This window comes from Protomyctophum bolini, assembly GCF_963924005.1.
Source record: "Protomyctophum bolini genome assembly, chromosome: 5".
NCBI classification, from domain to species: Eukaryota; Metazoa; Chordata; class Actinopteri; order Myctophiformes; family Myctophidae; genus Protomyctophum; species Protomyctophum bolini.
In genome coordinates this window covers 43,748,390-43,762,437 of record NC_137866.1, presented here as the reverse complement: position 1 = coordinate 43,762,437, position 14,048 = coordinate 43,748,390, and the positions used below count along the sequence as shown (strand labels likewise).

The following is a 14,048-nucleotide window of genomic DNA, read 5'->3' as shown; positions in this document are numbered from 1 at the left end:
ATAATAATATATTCATGGTAGACTGCAGTGTGTTAAAACCATAGACTAAAAAAATACAAAAAAAAACCTTAGAGTATCTAAGGTTAAAACCAGAGATAAATGACCCGGAAGCAAAATTGTATTAAAGTAAACCGGATATTACCGCACGACAGAGGTTAGATTTTCTCTCTCACAGCCATCTTGGATATAGTATCCTGAGTCGGTGAGTGTCTCTTCGAATAATCTAACATCATCTATTGATTATTGGACACCAAGGTTCGACACACGCGTCTAATCCATTAGTAGAGTTTGCGGTCTTTCCGCTCATGCTTGTATTTCTCCATTTCGTTTATTTATACGTGGATAAAAGGGCTGTTATCTAGCCGATTGCTGACTCAAAATGGGGGAACACGACTTGTCGGCTCTTCACCAGACAGAAGGCTCTTGTTATCTAGCCTATCAAGGCCTCAAGTCAATATGACAATAATTGCGAGTTGAAGTCGGTGTGGCGAATGTCGAGCTACTCAAACTGGTGTTCATGTGTGAGAAAATCGGACGCATACTTTACTGTACGCGATTAGCTTCCCTGCTCAGAGGCTAAGTTAGCTTTAGCTAGCTAACGTTTGGATAGACAGTGCTGCCTGCTACTAGCTGTAGTCTACAGCTAAAGCATGGGTTCTGCTTTCTCGACCACTACAATAACGATAAGTTAAGACGAATTCGTTGTAAATTCGTTGTAAGTATGACGGTGATGTAAGGCGCGATGTTGTTAGCTTTGTATTTATTTATTTGTACTGTTTCTTGAGCTATCATTTTCCTTTTCAGCAACTATGCCTGGCGAAGCCACAGAAACTGTCCCAGTCACCGAGCAGGAGATGCAGCAGCCTCAAGTGGAGACTGGTATGTATTCACTTTGCTTAACCTGCATGCTTTATATACTAAAACGGAAGCACTGACAGGGTCCTGGAACTCTTTAATAACTTGTTGATGGTGTTCGCATAAAGCTGTGTTCGTGGCCAGTGAACATAACATGAAGATGTGTTTTGGAATGGATATAAGCTTCATCCACAACATCCAAAACATGTTTTCATGTTTTGTAAAACAAGGGATGGACAACTATTTGTTTTCAGTAGTGAGTTGCGATTGAATGAACAGGTGACGGGTCGGTGAAATGGCACCATTTGTCGCCATCCGCGGGGGGCTGTAGACATTAGACAGCTCCTCATGATCGCCAGCTGTTAAAACGGGTACTAAAAATGCCAGCTATATGCTGGAACTATGGTTCCAGGTTTATATTTAGGAAGGGTTGACTGGCCATTGAACTATTGAGTCCTTTTAAACCATCCAAAAAGCACTTTCACCACTGTTATTTTGATTGAAGCATTGTCAAACTGTCTTTACTTTTAGTACCTGAACACTTGGAACATGTGCTGGAGTCACCATTTACACAGACAATTGGGTTTATTCCATTTGGCTTGCCCTAGTATTAATAATAAAGGTATTGTGATGTCAAGCCCTCCAGGTCACCATACATGTGATTTTCCTTTGCCAATGGAAGAAGCAGACCTGTTTGACTACTATTTTACAACTTATACAAATTCCAAAATCAAAGTGGGAGAACTCTATGGCATAATGTTCTCAACTGTCAGCCGTTAAGAAACTGGTTTAACCACTTAAATCCTGTATACTTAATTCGCCCGAGTCCTGCAATTTCTATTTTTAGTCCACCAATTATGTTGACCATAAATAGCCGATCTACAATCTCAAAATGTGACGTGTTGAGAGCTTGTAGATCAGCTATTTTTGGCAAATGTTTCCCCCAGCATAGGATACAAGTGGTTAATGCAGCCTGTGCAATTTAACAATGGCAAGTTGTTTTTGGATGGTCATAAATATTTCCTGAAAAAAAAAGTAAAAGTCTTAAGTCTGTATTTTGGTAATCTATAAAGTTTTCTATGTTCTCACATTTTGTGGTGCCCATTGATGCAGTTGGAATGGGTAATCCAGGACCCTTTGTTACACAAACTCACAACAGCCTGTGGTGATTGCATTGACTGGGTTTGATACACAATGCATGGTATTTTTGTAGTTGACTGAATAGTGCACCGACTTCCATTGATACCTAACACCTAACCTTGTTGGGAAAGATGCAATGTGGTAGTGGAACTTTTAGCACCTGCTTGGAGTAGATAGTACCTCTGCCTTTACTCCTATGTAAAACCTCACTGTGCACATGTTTAAATGTCTATTAACCATTGTTTACTACACATGAAAATAACATCTTTTTTGGGATTCATTAATCTTTCTGAAAGGGATTTTTCAAGGACCCTCCTGAGGTTACTGAAGAACTAAAGTTTTTTTGTGTGGCATTTTGCTATTGGCATTTTGTCTAGGTATAGTCATTTACTTTTCTTTTTTTTTTTGGAACATTTTCAACAAGTCATTTTCTCATTCATTGTCATGCAACCAAATTCATTTACATTTCTCATGATTAACTAAAACTTCAGTTTGATTGGGCGAGAGCCTTGCAGGTTCGAGTTATTAGAAAATGTAGATTCAGTAACTACAAAAAGATTACTGGTTTATGTAATTACCATTAACAAGCTTTTATTAGTCCAGTGCACCAGTGATTTGGATTTGCAAATTTCTTTTAAATATCTCAACTTCTTCACCTAACAAATCAGTGACAACTGGGTCGTTATTCATTAGTGTCAACAGGGGGTTGAAATAAGGGCTACGAAATACATTCAGATCCATCTAATCTCTATTTGCCTTTTGAAATGGATGGGAAAATGATTTAACACATAGCAGGTTGAAGGTTAAGCAACACTTCTTTGAGATGTTTCATAAAGCAATAAATGTTTGTAATTGGGCACCAATAAGTCGGATCATTGACGTTTTGTACACGTCATACATATTTAAAAATATATATTTTAACTGAGGTGACGCCTATTGTGCCTCTAGTTTTGTAAATAGTCTTTAAACTTTCAACACTTAACATCCGTAGATGGTATAATATTAACATTTATCTGCCACGTTTAGACACTGCATGATATTTTGGGACATGGGCACAAATTATCTTTTGACTGCACACAACACGTCTGCATCCCTGAATATTCTCACATTCACTGGTTCTATGGACGGGTTGCGCACTCCGTATGTTCACCAAAACATGTTCATTAATCTCTTAATAGCTGCTCCTCAGTTTACTACTGTGACTGCCCTTCCCCATGCTGCTCCTCTTGCTCCTCCTACTTTCCCCTTTATCAGCTGTGGGGGTGTTGAATTCTTCTGCACCACCAGAGATGGCTATTCCTGAAGTGCACAAGATGTCCCCATTGGAGAATCCATCACCTCCAGAATCCTCTAGTGCTCAAGTTATTCACTCTCAGCTACTGCTTGAAGAAACTTCTACAAAGGCAGCTGTTGATCCATTAAACGGTGATCCTGTTATTCTCGAGAGCACACCCATCTCACTGCAATTGCCTGCCGCCGAACCATCAGTAACGGAAGAATCTGAACAACCTGTTGTGGCACTTGTTTCTGCCATTGAATCGCTTGAAATTCATACGGAAGAAATGATTGAGGCTCAAGAATCGGTGGTTGCTCTTGAAGAACCTGATAACCAAGCAACTCTTGTGGAAGCTGTAGCAGAACCAGTTGTAGACGCTGAAGATGCCCTTGATGAAAAACCAGCACCAGCTTCTGAAGAACCATGTGCAGATGTGGTAGATGCACCTGCTTCTGAAGAGCCACGTGCAGCTGTGCCTGCTTCTGAAGATCCAAGTGCAGATGTGCCTATGCCTGCTTCTGAAGATCCAAGTGCAGATGGTGTTGCTGTACCTGCTTGTGAAGAGCCAACTTCTGATGTGACTGTTCCTACTGCTGAAGTGCCATGTGCAGATATACCAGTGCTTGCTTCTGAAGAGCCACGTGCAGATGTTGTGGCTGTGCCTGCGTCTTCAGAGCCATGTGCAGATGTTGTGGCTGTGCCTGCTTCTTCAGAGCCATGTGCAGATGTGGCTGTGCCTGCCTCTTCAGAGCCATGTGCAGATGCTGTGGCTGTGCCTGCTTCTGAAGAGCCAGTTGTGGAAGTTGTGGCTGAGCCTGCTTCTGAAGAGCCATGTGCAGAGGATGTGCCTGTGGCTAGTTCTGAAGAGCCATGTGAAGATGCAGTGGATGGGAAGGCAAGTGATGCCCCAGAGCCTGCAGTATATGGCCTGAAGGAAAGTAGCCAGGACACAGCACCTGAAGAAATTGAAACCACACCTGAAGTGATTGCTGCCGCGCCCCCTCAAAATGAAATTCTTGAGAAAGTACCCGTTGTAATCCCCTCTAAGCGTATCCCGCCGAAGGTGATGTCTAATTGTGCAGGTCCATCCCACTCAACACGGCACCTGTCAGGTGGGTTAACTTGTGTAAAAAGGTGAAACACAGACCACCCCCAATCTTTCTATCTCTGCAACCCCCAACCCCACCTTTCAGATATTTCGTTTCCTTTTTGTTCTAGATATTCAAAATATATAATACCTTATCACTCGCATTCAATTGTTCTACTTGGAGAAAACTGATAATGTCATTTATCTCACCTTGAAGCAGACCAGTCCATTGTTGACAAACCTAACCTATAGTAACTTTCTTGGAAGGAAAATATTCATGTTTCATGTTTTACCCTTTCTTCCTTCTACTTTTAACACTGTTTGTTTTCTTTATCTTTTCCTCATTGTATATTTGACTTGAATTAGTGGTCCTTTTCCACGTGTTTACTTGCGCTAACCACAATTGATATGCACAATATGGCAATATCAGAAAGTAAGTTTCATTTCAGCAACAAAGACAAATCTACAGATTGTAAAATTTGTATTGATGGTTAAATGAAAACATATCTGCAGGTGCATCGGAGAGAAACCATATAAAGGCCTATTCATAGTCCACAGTCCAGTGTTTTTGGTGAAGAGGTGACCACTGGTTACCGTTTCGGTGGTTAGTAAAAAAAACATGTGTGAACGGTGACCACCGTGCAGTGACGTCATGTAGTCTTCGAATAGACCTTAAGAACCAAGAAGTGGAATCCATACAGTCTCACTTTAAACTAAAATGTTTCAATTAAGATGTTACAATTCACTCTTAATCAGGTCTCCTGATAACTAAAGGAAGATCCAATGTGAATTTAAACCGGATCAAAATGTAATTCGAATATAAAGTTATGGTGCAAGATCTAAGTCATCCACATGATTACAAAAAATGTATATATATATATATATATCTTAGCCCAAATAATCTTAAATATATTTGTACACTACGCATAATTAAATTAATGGTGTAGTCTGAAACATCCCAAAAACAATGTAGTGTTGTTTTGCGAATGCCTTTTCTGTTTGCTGTGAGTGCATCTGGTTTGTTTTTGGAGTACCACATTCGCAAAAGATTGAGATAATGTAACTAAAGTTAAAACTGCAATTCTGAATGTGTAGTGTGTTTTTTGCATTTTTTGTGCCGTCTTGCGTCGGCCCGTGTTAAGACTGTTTTGTGGGTGGTCTAACCTTGCAATGGAAAATTGCCCTTGTTCTCTGATCATTTAACCCGCATGGTTATGGCATTCATCTTACTATCAAATAAGAAAATAAATAAATAAATGTTTCATCTAGCTACATCTGCCCCAGCTCCCCCCCAGCAGCCCCAGGCTGCCTCTGGTCCTGCTAAGCCCAAAGACAAAGGTGCCAAGAGTGGTCAGAGTTCTTCTGCCCCAAAGGCTGTCCCAGGAAGAAGAAAGCGCTCCTCGATGTCTGCTTCTTCCTCCTCTCCTCCCACCTCCCCAAAATCGACTACCTCCTCTAACCCACGCTCTCCTCCTGTAGTATCTCCTCTAGTCTCCTCACCGTGCTCTCCCTTAGTATCTCCCCTAGCTGCCTCACCTGGAGGCTCTTCCACGCCAAAGGTTGTCATGGCTGGCAAACAAGGAAAGGTATCTAAGAAATCGGAGGGGTTTGTGCCTGCCCCTATTCCTGCCGAACCTACCTCGGCAGAGGAAAAACCAACAGTGCCAGGGCCATCTGATGTGGCTAAACCAGCTCCAGTTGAGCCAAAGGCAGTCTCACCCACCCCTGCCAAGCTTGAGCCAAAGGCAGTCTCACCCACCCCTGCCAAGCTTGAGCCAAAGAAAGTCTCACCCACCCCTGCCAAGCCAAAGGCAGTCTCACCCACCCCTGCCAAGCCAAAAGAAGTCTCACCCACCCCTGCCAAGCCAAAGGCAGTCTCACCCACCCCTGCCAAGCCAAAAGAAGTCTCACCCACCCCTGCCAAGCCAAAAGAAGTCTCACCCACCCCTGCCAAGCCAAAAGAAGTCTCACCCACCCCTGCCAAGCCAAAGGCAGTCTCACCCACCCCTGCCAAGCTTGAGCCAAAGGCAGTCTCACCCACCCCTGCCAAGCTTGAGCCAAAGGCAGTCTCACCCACCCCTGCCAAGCTTGAGCCAAAGAAAGTCTCACCCACCCCTGCCAAGCCAAAGGCAGTCTCACCCACCCCTGTCAAGGTTGAGCCAAAAGCGGTCTCGCCTACCCCTGCCAAGCTTGAGCCAAAGGCAGTCTCACCCACCCCTGCCAAGCTTGAGCCAAAGAAAGTCTCACCCACCCCTGTCAAGGTTGAGCCAAAAGCGGTCTCGCCTACCCCTGCCAAGCTTGAGCCAAAGAAAGTCTCACCCACCCCTGCCAAGCCAAAGGCAGTCTCACCCACCCCTACCAAGCTTTCTGCAGCCCCAGCTGCTTTTAAAGTGACCTCAAAACCTGCTGCCCCAGCCCCAGTTTCATTCTCGGATGCTCTTGCAACCAGCCCTCCTAAAGAGGTTGAGATTAAGGCGGCTTCACCAAAACCTTCCCCTGTGTTGCCATCCTTTGAGGATGACGACCTTCCTCCACTCATTCCACCGGAGTGTCAAGTGCCAGTTTTTGTACTCCCTGAGACAAAACCCTTGCCAGTTGAGTCTGCTTCAGCTCCTCCTAAACCCGTCATTGATTTTGATAAGCTTGCAGTGGTGGCTAAACCTGAGCTAATTGAGGTTGCCAAGGCTGAGACGGTGCCAGCTGAAAAGGCCAAATCCATCCCCATTGAGATTGCTAAACCAGCAGAGGCTAAACCGACTCCTGTTGAGGCTGCTAAAGCGCCAGCTAAGCCCTCACCAGACACAGCTATGCCCACCCCTGTTGAAACTGCTGTCCCTGCCCAAGCTCCCAAAAAGCTTACATTTGCAGAGGCTGTTGCAAAACCTTCCGCTGTTAAACCTACGGTTGAGGTAATCGATTCAACCCCTAAACCTACCCCCACTCCTGTTAAAACCAAGGTGGAACCTGTGATCAAGAATGACAAGGGTATTTCTATTTTCTCTCCTGTTTGTCCAGTCTGTGTTTTTTCCCACTTGTCAATAGTTCTTGAAATCTGTTACAAACTTAGATTGAAGTAGCCTTCATGAAGGCTCCATTACCTTTGCTTCACACGTAACTTACAACTGGTCTGTTTCAAAGATGTTATGTAATGTGTAAAAAAGGAAAAAAAAGAAAAGGGTCTTCCGGTTATTGGTGGCTCAATTTATTGAGGACGGAAACGAAAATCTGTTTTCTACTGTCTCTTCCCTTCAGCAAGTCAGTAATGTCTTTTCTTTGTTGTTTTTGCTGCTGATATCATTTATAGTAATTTGTTTTTGGGAGGGGGGGTAACTCATATTTGTGTGGATTTGGGTTATTACTTGGTGTTCATACCATACTCGATCCAAATTGATTTAAAATGTTTTCATTAATGATTAACTCTTTTGCAGATAACTGTTTAATCACACATAATTTCTCTTAAGTGCACCAGATTTTCAGATAATGTTTTCCTTTTCACATAAACACTGTTCCTCATATATCATCCACATATTCATTTCTTCCCCAGGTTTGACAGATTATTTGACACCAATTTGCTAATGCACAAGTCAGACCCACAGCTTAATATATTGTGACTAATTTACATTTCTTTGGTTGCTGTCTGTAGGATCTGGCACTGAATCAGACAGTGATGAGTCAGTACCAGACCTAGAGGAGCAGGACTCTGCACAGACACAGACACAGCAGGCCCAGGTGAGAGTTGAATCATGCTCACCCAGAACGGCACAGCTTGAATTGTCAGTCTGCTTGGTCTGGCATATTTGGATGTACTGTAGGTATTCGGACTCTTCGATGATGATTGACACAGACTTTCGTTCTTCTGAGTCTGCTGAAGCCAACATTTCTGTACTGAGAAGAGTATAGGCAGGGGTGCACATTATAATTTTTACTCAAAGGAGCACCTGGCCATGTAGTTTGGTGCACACAGCAGGGTGGGGAGTGGGTTTAAGTGACAGAGTTTTCATGTTGTAAATATGTTGTAAACATGGTTTAGCGACTAGCACTTTAACAGCTCACTGTAACTTTCCCTTTCAGTTTCAAAAACTGTCATTGTAGCTTGTTTACAACTGAAACGGACTTCCTGTGTTCCTGACCTCATCAAAATAAGAGCCACTTGTAATGATTAGTCAACACTAGTTTTATTTATAAGTCTACTTAGAGGGCGTTAACGTCTCATTTGAGTGCCTGTCAGCATTCTCTAAATTCCTATCTCTCAGCTGTTGGTACGCAAATGCACCCTCGCATGCCTTTGCATTGGCGCACCGTTTATGTGCCCCGCTGAGTATAGGTTCATATAGATGCAGTGCACATAGGCTATGTTAATTCCGGCAGCCCAAATCTGAATTTTGCCTATCCAGATTGGTGTTGAAGTACTTTGTTGTATGACTGCCACTCGCTGAAAATAGCTGACATCTAAAAGCTCACACCTGCTATTACCTTACCTGCTGTGTGAACAAGGCCTTAGATGCTTGCAAACTAGTTTATTTACAAGACTTAGTGATTTTCTTCATTTTAAAGATCTGTATTTGAATCCTCCAGTCAATATTGCATTATTTGTTCCCAGCTTGCTGCCGCCGCTGAAATAGACGAGGAACCAGTAAGCAAAGCAAAACAGAGCCGCAGTGAAAAGAAGGCACGAAAGGTAATGATGTTAATCTTAAAAGTCAAACTGTCAGTCTGCTTGGTCTTGGGCATGTTTGATTATAACTGATTATTTACTGTAGGACTTTTGACTCTTCGATGATGATTGACACAGACTTTCGTTCTTCTGAGTCTGCTGAAGCCAACATATCTGTACTGAGAAGAGTATAGGTGTATTCGTAAGATGCAATGCACATTTTGTCTGAAGACCCCCTGAGCCCTCGGCCCCCAGGACAAAGCTTGTTGGCTCCATATTTGGATTTCCACTGAAAATCAGACTAAGCAAAAGAAGAGAAGTTTTAAAAGGGGTAGCTACAAAACCTATATTTCTTGCATTTATGGATATTAATTGTTGCTTTGAAACTTATTTTCTGCAGGCAATGTCAAAGCTTGGGTTGAGGCAGGTAACAGGAGTCACCAGGGTGACCATTCGCAAGTCCAAGAACATCTTGTTCGTCATCACCAAACCAGACGTCTACAAGAGCCCCGCGTCGGATACATACATTGTCTTTGGTGAGGCTAAGGTATGTAACAAAGGGATACTTGTCTTTTCCCCCTTGATGGGTGTTTTGCTACAATAGTCAAACTGTTGTAGATGTCAGCTGTGTTCATCAGTGACATTTCTTTATTACAATTGGAATTTTTGAGAAATTCTAAAACTCTTCAATGATGATTGATAACATAGACTTTCGTTCTTCTGAGTTTACTGAAGCCAACTTTTATGTCCTGAGAAGAGAAGAATACATTTTAACTATGAAGAAGCATATTTGATCATGTGTTAAGAGTCAAACTGTTGTAGATGACAGCTGTGTTCATCAGTGACATTTCTGGCTTCTTTGTGCCATAGATCGAGGATCTCTCCCAGCAAGCCCAGTTGGCTGCTGCAGAAAAGTTCAAGGTACAGGGAGAAGCCGTTTCAAACATCCAGGAAAATACACAGACGCCAACAGTACAGGAGGAGAGCGAAGAGGAAGAGGTAAGATTTAGTCATAGTCAAATTGCGTCAGTCTGCTTGGTGTGGCATGTTTGACTAGAACAGATGAAGCACTGTAGGACTTTTGACTCTTCGATGATGATTGACACAGACTTTCGTTCTTCTGAGTCTGCTGAAGCCAACCTATCTGTACTGAGAAGAGTAGGTGTATGTATCAGGCTTCCCACGGTCATGGAATCCCTGGAAAAGTTTTGAAATTAGAAGTAACTTTTTCCAGTACTGGAAACGGATCAAGGGTCCTGGAAAGAATACGTAAGATATTAGTTTATTCTCCGAACGGGTTGCGTGATTGCAGCATAATGTATAAGGCGTGACAAAAAGAACAGATCTACAAGCTCACAGTTTGCTTCAGCGTGATGCGTAGTTAGCTTGTAGGTCTGTTCCTTTGTCACATGACACCAACCTGTGCAGCTGCAGCGCATTGTTATATAATCCTGGAAATTGGGTTAAATATCCTGGAAAGGTTTTGAAATTTCATTGGAAGAAATGTGTGGGAACCCTGATGTATACATATAGATGCAGTGCCCACTGAATTTTGGCCTATCCAGATTCGTGTTGTGAAATCTGAACAGAAAAAAGACACTTAAGTGTATGATATATCTTTTTACAGGTTGACGAGACGGGAGTCGAGGTGAAAGACATTGAACTCGTCATGTCGCAAGCCAACGTGTCGCGGGCGAAGGCTGTACGCGCCCTGAAAAACAACAACAACGACATCGTCAACGCTATCATGGTAAGATTGAATGAAAATCCTTCTCTGGTTATTCTGGAATTTTTGAGAAATTCTAAAACTCTTCAATGATGATTGATAACATAGACTTTCGTTCTTCTGAGTTTACTGAAGCCAACCTATATGTCCTGAGAAGAGAAGAACACATTTTAACTATGAAGAAGCATATTTGATCATGTATTAAGCATTGTGTTCCTTCGCAGGAGTTGACGATGTAACGGGACACTGGAGGCGAAGTTGTCAAGAACAGTTGCTGACTTAATCTACACGTTTGTACAATTTATACCCAAGATGGAAATAAAGTTGTGGCTTGATAAAATGGGAAAAAAACAATACTATTTGGATGTTTTTTGTGCTGATATAGTAAAATATAAATGGCCTATGTTGGTCCTGCAATGGTAAGTATATTTAAGGGGTGAGGATGTTATATTATCTGTGTACATTTCTTCAAATATTGAGGAATCTTTGAAAATTTCAAGTAATCTTTAAGGTGCATTAAGTGATTTTCTTTATGCATGATCTGAATATGATATGAAGTAACGGGGTGCGCCCCTCCCCCCCCCCCCCCCCCCCCCCCCAGCTCGTTTAAAAACAAGTTGCATTTTCAGTCTATGCTGATCAAATCAGGAGATAACTCATACAGGATAAACAAGTGATAATGGTGATAAATGTGTACTCTTTTCTGATTGGCTGAAATTGGCAACCCACCTGAACATTTCTGTTCCGTTAGATGACGATAGACTGGGAGTATTATTATTATTACAGTTATTGAGCAATCACTTGTATAGTTCTAAACATAAACCTTTTCCCAAAGAACTTTGCTTAAACCAAGATATCACTTACCCTATTTTTAAAGGGCTAGACCACTTTGGTAGAGATTTGGGTTTTGTAGTTGCCTTGCCATGATGTATCGCCAAAGATGGGCAAGAAAAACGGGGACTAGATTGATCATTCAAAATATCCTTCCCATTGATTTAGGAGGCTCAGGAGGAGCTAATTTTAACCCATGAACAAACGCAAACCATTGATTCGTTGCAGGACATCACCCAAACCAGTACTTATAAACTGGTTCTCAACTGGTGCCGTGGTCCTTGAAAGTATTCCAGGTGGTCCTCAGCTGAATTGTGGACAATCTTATCCAACAAAATGGCTAAATCGTATCAAATGGTGGTCTGTGACTCATATGATGAATGGCCCTACTGCTATAACTACTGCTTTAAAAAATATATGAAAATGGATATTTCCTATTGATTTTATTTTTCTTAGGAAGAAAACCTGGACTAAATCCAGATCTTCAAATGGTATTCGGTACTAAAGACATTTTTAGGAGGCTTTATATTTTTACTTTGCTAAATTTCCACCTTAAAATAAAATCTCGTTCCCAGCATTCACATGGATTATCCAAGAAGGGTCCATCTGCACACTCAAGTCAAGACCACTCACCCCAGAATTGTGTATTATATTGTGTATTAACACAATTTTCCTCCAGACCTAATGGAACCTAGAGGAACGACATTTGTACAGAATCCAGTAAATCCACTAAACCCTTTCCTTTTGTTTGCATTTGTGCATGGTGTCTATACAGTATATCCTCAGTTATAATCAGAGTCAAATGGTTTAATATTTGAAATAATACACACTTCCAGTGCTCACACCATAGCGCCCTCGTGCTGTTGGACTGGTCCTGCTTAGTGTGCTTAGACAGTGACAGTGATGAACAACACACTTGTGGCGGGTACCTGTCTAACCTACGGTTTGTCGGACTATTGCCAGAACTTCTGTCTGTCTAATGTGTCGAACTGTTGGAGTAAAAAGACGGTATTTCAGACAATAGTCCGAAATTGTCGGACCATTGTCCTGTCGGCTAAAAGGGTGTCGGAAAAAAGACCGCCTCCCACTTGGGGTAATATACCTGTGTGTGTGTAATTTCCACAGTGGCCACTTGTGTAATTATAAACTATTTGTATAGCACCTTTCATGACATCTAATGCAGCTCAAAGCGCTTTACATGAAAAGGTCAAAAGAGAAATAACATTAAACCAGATTCAAAAACAAATTCAAAGAAAATGGCAAGAACACTATAAAATTGAAACCAACAAAGGAATAAAAAGTGAGTCTTGAGTTTGCATGGTCGTTGCCTGTCATGGGAGATTGGCCCATAAACGTTTTTTTAATATTTATTTTGTGCCGCATCGAGGAGGCCAGCACTAGATGACCTTTACAGTCTATGGTTGGAACTTATTCGGGCAGGCAATCGTACATTTATGAGGGTGCTAAACAATCAGTGCCTTAAATACAAAATGATTTTAAAATCAGTCCTAAAGGTTCGTGGGAGCCAGTGTAAAGATGCTAAAACTGGAGTGATGTGTTTCTCATCTTGGTTTTTGTTCAAACTGGCTGCTGCATTCTGAAGTTGTAGTCTTGTCAGTGCTCAGTCAGAACATTCAGTTCTAAGCATTTCTAATGGCATGATATGTGAGATCATCAATCACCTGAATGAATGATACTGAGAAATATGATCAGTCTTTATGGTATAATTATGTCCCAGTATCCTAAGGTTTATGGCTTTATTTCAAGTATCTTTCAAAGAAAAAAAATCACAGTTAAAGCTTGGAGAGACAAAATTAAAAAAACAAATGAATGGGTGTTTTGTGTCTTTGTACCAGGAAAAGCCCTTTAGGCCTACTTTAACATTGTAAAATGTAATTGTCAGAATTGTATAACAGCAGAAATGGAATAAAAATAAAGATTTATTTTATTTTGAGCAAGGCAACAATATGACCATGACCAACGCCTATCAAACTAAAATATATTCATCAGGTTCTGATGATACATGTTTGAATATTCACTGATAGACTTTATGTGTATGAGTGTATTGTAACATCAACTGAATTTAATTATAGTGACTATTTGTCAAGCACTCAAGCTTCATTTGTTTGAAGACCCCCTGAAATTGCACCCAGGACAATGCATTTGGATTTGGGAAAAATAGTTGAAAGAGTTTTAAATGTGGTAGCTACTAGCTAGTACTAGATACCTATTTTCAAACTTTATAAAACTCATGTTTATTAAAATGTCTTTTAACTAGAGTTTTTCCTACTGTATAAAGCTAATTGTGTTGTATATAGGCTATGTGTTAATTTTACTGCCGTTTTCACTGCCTTGTACAGTGGCTTTTTTCACATCTGACCTGCTTGCCTGGTACAGTATAATGTATGTTTCACTGCAGTCACATCAGGAATATTTGAATATTTCCACCATCAGTTGAACAAGGCCTGACCACCGTCTG

At 41.4% G+C, this 14,048-nt stretch overlaps 1 protein-coding gene and 1 long non-coding RNA gene across 11 annotated transcripts; one reads left to right on the top strand and one right to left on the bottom strand.

Annotated features, from left to right (window-relative positions):
• Nucleotides 1-126: 126 nt before the first annotated feature.
• LOC308316141 (nascent polypeptide-associated complex subunit alpha) lies at nucleotides 127-11,092 on the top strand. 10 transcript variants are annotated; one of them, XM_080764566.1, is made up of 10 exons: nucleotides 150-202; nucleotides 805-879; nucleotides 5,628-6,511; nucleotides 6,662-7,343; nucleotides 8,002-8,087; nucleotides 8,959-9,036; nucleotides 9,413-9,559; nucleotides 9,883-10,011; nucleotides 10,640-10,762; nucleotides 10,963-11,092. In XM_080764566.1, exons 2-10 carry the CDS (start codon nucleotides 810-812, stop codon nucleotides 10,975-10,977), a joined length of 2,214 nt encoding a protein of 737 aa, XP_080620692.1. In that variant the 5' UTR covers nucleotides 150-202; nucleotides 805-809; the 3' UTR covers nucleotides 10,978-11,092. The 10 variants fall into 10 exon arrangements, with proteins under 10 accessions (XP_080620687.1, XP_080620694.1, XP_080620692.1 ...); XM_080764564.1 differs by having other exon boundaries at nucleotides 6,554-7,343; XM_080764562.1 differs by having other exon boundaries at nucleotides 6,548-7,343.
• A 126-nt stretch (nucleotides 11,093-11,218) lies between these two features.
• Nucleotides 11,219-13,477, bottom strand: LOC308316143. The gene is made up of 2 exons (XR_013964124.1): nucleotides 12,658-13,477; nucleotides 11,219-12,484 (listed from the first exon to the last, which is right to left on the bottom strand). It is a non-coding gene; the product is annotated as an uncharacterized lncRNA (long non-coding RNA).
• Nucleotides 13,478-14,048: the final 571 nt, after the last annotated feature.